Here is a 4,500-nt window from a genome sequence, read left to right on the forward strand (position 1 = left end):
AACTGGATCGTTGGGTGGCTACGTTTAAACAGACGAGGCTAACCGCTAACACCACTTTAACCAAAAGCACTAAAAACAGAGCAAACCCAAAAAAACAAAAGACTTGATGGTCAACTTACCCGAGAATCCAATAGAGGGGTTTAAGGATTTTTTTTTTCTTCAGAAAAACAAAAAACTCGTCTTAAAAAGTTAGGATTCCCACTAAACAAGTAAACAAGGAAGCAATGCGGATGCGGCAGTTTCTGTGGGTGGCTCAAACCGTGCGCACACCGCGCTTCCGGTTACTCCAAGTGCTTTCACAATAAAATATCTATACCTTAAATAATAATAAAAAAAGATATTAAAATAAATAAATAGATAAATATAATATAGTCGTTAAATAATTTTCCTTATTGGCAGTGAAAGAAAAATAATTTTTTTTTTTAGATGACATACTGTCCATTGATTTATTGTTATCGCTCCAAAAAAAAAAAAAAGGAAACATGTAATGTAGGATTTCACAACATTTATTTTATATATAGTAAAGAAAAGTCTGCTCATCCAGCAGTACCCTTTAGTCAATTACTTTAGAGCAGGGTCTTCAACATTTTCCAGGCTAAGGACCCACAAACTGATGGCGAGATGGAGCAGGAACCCCCTAATTATATATATATATATAGTATGAAATTGTGTTATATCAAACTGGCCCTATAGTCACTCTATTACAGATGGAGTAGTGTAACCAAAGTAATTTCTCCCTGGGATTATTAAAGTATTTCTGATTCTGATTCCTCATTGATGGGACAGTTGTTGTGAATGAAATTATGCCCAGCTTGAAAGAGCTCCTGTGTGTCGCTGAATGTGTGCATTGATGACTGAAAGTCACCTTCTGCCTCCATTTATCTGTTCACACTTCAGTGTGTTGAATTCATGTTAATATGTATTTGAAGATATTTCAATTAGTGGAAAACATTTCAGGGGGGAATATACAAAAAAAAGAAGCAATTAACCAAAACTTTAACTTTCGCGACCCCCATGCAGTACCTCCGTGGACCCCCCTAGGGGTCGCAAACCCCCTTTTGAAGACCTCTGCTTTAGAGGAACAAGATTTAAGCTGATCAGCTGACAGTTTGTCAGATAAGCAATTTTCAACATATTTCAATGCTGAATCATTCAAATTTCAAAGAAGTTTCAATGAGCTTTACTTTATATGTTGAGCTAGACCATATGGTAAAGCCGCACTAAATAGGTATGTTGATTTTATCTTCAGACTTTTGTAGGTCAGCTCAATATTGTACAAATCAGCTCGATACTCTGTATGTTTTCAAAAAATAATGATGTTTCAGATATCTTTTTATTAAAACATATAAATGGAAAAAAGAACTGTAAGAAGTGTTTAATAACAAGGAGAAAGTAAACCACTAAAACATGGAATACTTTCATTAAGGTAACTCAATAGTACAGTCTTACAGGCCAAGTTGTGCTTTTATATTGAAAGTATGTCTCAAAAAATAGGATGTACCATTGGTTCCTACTATTTAGAGAAGTAGGTCCTCCATAAAGAAACATAAATGAAAAAGCATCAAGATTTTGTCATATTTATTTATTAACATTCATAGCATATTTCTATAAAGACTTAATCCGATTTTTAAAACTGTCCTACTAATGGATTACATTTGCATTATACATTCAAATAAAATCTAGCCATCAGTCTACCAAAGCCTTTACAGAAACTCCACTTGAACCAAAACATGTGCCTTTGAAGAGGTGACTATGTTTTCAGTGTGTGTTTAAGACACAAAGAACTGTGAGATTAATGAAAGGATCATTTTCAAAACCTGGAATAATAAGCTTGAAAATTACTGTACTTCTTTAAATTTGGTATATATGTATAAAAAAAAAGCATGATAAATGTTTAAACATAGAAAAAAGTAGCTCAGCCACTCTCTTAATTACAGAACATTCAAAACAGCGTCTACTTTCTACGTCTGACTGCCTTGGACAAAAACAAAATGAAGATATGTAGTAATATTTGCTCTAGGCTGTTAGGTTTCCCTCTATTCTAGGAGTCAGAATGAGAGACATATATATAATCTGTCACATTTAGCATGCGCTCTGGTCATAAGTGAATCCTGGCTCTGAGGCCATGCTTGGAGCAGTGTAGCCTGGAACACAGCTGTAATCTGGCTTCTCAAGCCGCCCGATGAAGCATCTCCATCGGTCTTCTCCTGTGTTCTCACAGCAGTTGTACGCCAACGTCATGGTGGAAAATTCTTCCACACAGAACCGAGTCAGGGCTTGTTTCCACTGTGAATAAAATTAAATAAAATCAGTGTTGCTGAAGTCAGCTTTTAAGGCTTTCGGTCATCAAGAAAATCTAGAAGTATTCTTTCTTTAGTAATTGTTTTTTATCATCTCCTGAATATATATATATATTATTTTGTCACACTTTGTGTACCTATTTTGAAAAAAATAAAAACTATATTTTTTTAAGGCACCTGGAATTAATTTGCATTCAAGTTTTTTTTGTTAAAAAAATAGAATTGATAGCCTTGAAGTAAAAATGTCAAATTAACTCAAGAGTTATTTGACACATATTTACAAACTTTAATTTGAATGCTAGTAATATTGAGCACAATGACAGAGGTGGATTTTATATAAGCAATATGGCTTATTGCCCAGAGTAGTGAAGGGATACACGAGCATCTGAAAGAAAAGGTTATAATTCTGCCCAGATTAGGTTTACTTTTGTCTATCTCCACATTTATTAAACTAAGGTTTGACCACAGTTATGTTATGCTTGTGTAACAATATGTCAACACACCATAATGTTAAATTGAAGAGTTGTACCCTTTTGTTTTATTTTAAAAGAAAATGTGGATTGAATTTTATACCCTTTTTGAAAATACAAATCAGTGATCAAAGCTGAACTCGTTTATCCGCACTAAACAAACCCTTTAAATCACCAGAAGTGGCTTAAAGAAAGAACGATTTTATTGGGGGTCTATTCATGCTTTATCTGCCATATATGTAGTAATATCAAGACATCTTCAGCATCCAATCTTTTATATTTTGCTTGCAAATTACTGGATTTTCCTAAAATCTTTTAAAAATGATTACATTCAAAAGCTTATAAGACTTTCTGGGAATCTTAAAGAACTTTGGAGAATTCAAACATAAAAAAAAAATCTTTCCTCTTCTCGAAGGATAATAAAGTTATGCCTGTACGCAGGACGGACAACCGCACTGAATCTGATCCTAAAGCAGATCAGAACTGCTTTAAGATCAGATTCAGGCAAATCTATGAAATTTAGCAACTTAATATAAAGTTAGGAATACAGTTTAGCACTGACTAAAGGATTTCCGTAGAATCTGATGTATCATTTTGGTGTGGCTATTAGTTTTTTGTTGGATATCATGTCAGAAGACATGCCTCAGACCTTTTTTATTAGATGGAGACAGTTTTAATGGTGTAAAACATTCCCTTTTGAACCAGTAGAGTTCAAGGACATTACAGACTGCTGAGTAAAAGAAAATAACCAGTCTGGCTTTAAAATAGTTACTATGAAATTAATGTAAGACAAAAACAACAATAACGCTCATTTGATAAGTAAACACATATGAAGTAAGATCACAGAGAACTTCTTTCATAAACTGATCTCTGCCCCGTTCTTCTGGTACTTACAGCTTGTTGTAGACAGCACAGTTTTTCTTCTTCAGCAGAAAAACTGCTACAGCACAAACTGTACCATGACTCCAGGCGGTTTATGGCCGTTCCACGGCGGCGGAGATGGCTCACACCAGACCGAGGGAAGTAGCTAGGAGGGTATCTCTGACGACAATGGCTGTTCTGGCATATGGCATTGATATTCCCAGCATGAGGCACAGCAGGTGGGAATGGGACTTGCACAGGAGTCTGGGAGTTTCTCTTGGTCTCTAAGAAACAGAAGATAAGATACAAAACGTAATGTAAATGTATTTCTGTTTAATGTGTAATTTTGCTCCCTCTTGGCCAGGACTCCATAAAATAAAAAAACAATGACTTAAGGCTGTATAGATTGAATTAATTTAAAATCATTAAGAAGTCGTAAACAGATTACCTCCATGGTGACAACCCAGAAGAGCTATGATTGTCATCATCAAAAAGCCAATGGGGCATCCTGTTAAAGTCATGGCTGTGAAGTGTTGCGTAGCTGGACGAAGTCTGGTGAAACAGGTTTCCCTCAAGATCGGTCTATAATGGGATCCCTGTCCAATTTATAAGGATATGGGAGAGGGATGTGTGCGCAGGAGGAAATATGTGGAAGGTTAAAGTGGGAGTGTTGTGACTAAGTCAATGTGGTTCCAGTACAAGGTGGGGCGGGGGAGGCAACGTGTTGCTGGAAGCTGAAGATAAAAAAAACCAAAAAAAACAACAACAGAAGTCTAAATTTCAGCAGTTTTTATATGTGTTTTTCAAGGTTGATTTTGAAATTCCAGATGATATAAACAAGATTCAGCTACAGCAGATCAAATAATATT

The 4,500-nt window shown here is 35.3% G+C and overlaps 1 protein-coding gene across 1 annotated transcript; it reads right to left on the bottom strand.

Annotated features, from left to right (window-relative positions):
- Positions 1 to 1,672: 1,672 nt before the first annotated feature.
- On the bottom strand, positions 1,673 to 4,199 carry LOC107101112 (extracellular matrix protein 1-like). The gene is made up of 3 exons (XM_015399882.1): positions 4,080 to 4,199; positions 3,665 to 3,915; positions 1,673 to 2,286 (listed from the first exon to the last, which is right to left on the bottom strand). Exons 1-3 carry the CDS (start codon positions 4,150 to 4,152, stop codon positions 2,083 to 2,085), a joined length of 528 nt encoding a protein of 175 aa, XP_015255368.1. The 5' UTR covers positions 4,153 to 4,199; the 3' UTR covers positions 1,673 to 2,082.
- Positions 4,200 to 4,500: the final 301 nt, after the last annotated feature.

The sequence above is a fragment of the Cyprinodon variegatus genome, unplaced genomic scaffold, assembly GCF_000732505.1.
Source record: "Cyprinodon variegatus isolate N-32 unplaced genomic scaffold, C_variegatus-1.0 Scaffold1055, whole genome shotgun sequence".
In the NCBI taxonomy this organism is placed as follows: Eukaryota; Metazoa; Chordata; class Actinopteri; order Cyprinodontiformes; family Cyprinodontidae; genus Cyprinodon; species Cyprinodon variegatus.

Bases quoted from the DNA above. Each gene is read 5' to 3' on its own strand.
- LOC107101112 (XM_015399882.1), bottom strand. From the start codon at position 4,152: ATGACTTTAACAGGATGCCCCATTGGCTTTTTGATGATGACAATCATA. The intron at 3,916-4,079 runs GTAATCTGTTTA...TCTGTTTCTTAG, and splicing joins TCTGGGTTGTCACCATGGAG to AGACCAAGAGAAACTCCCAG. The intron at 2,287-3,664 runs GTAAGTACCAGA...TTTTATTCACAG, and splicing joins TGTGCTGTCTACAACAAGCT to TGGAAACAAGCCCTGACTCG.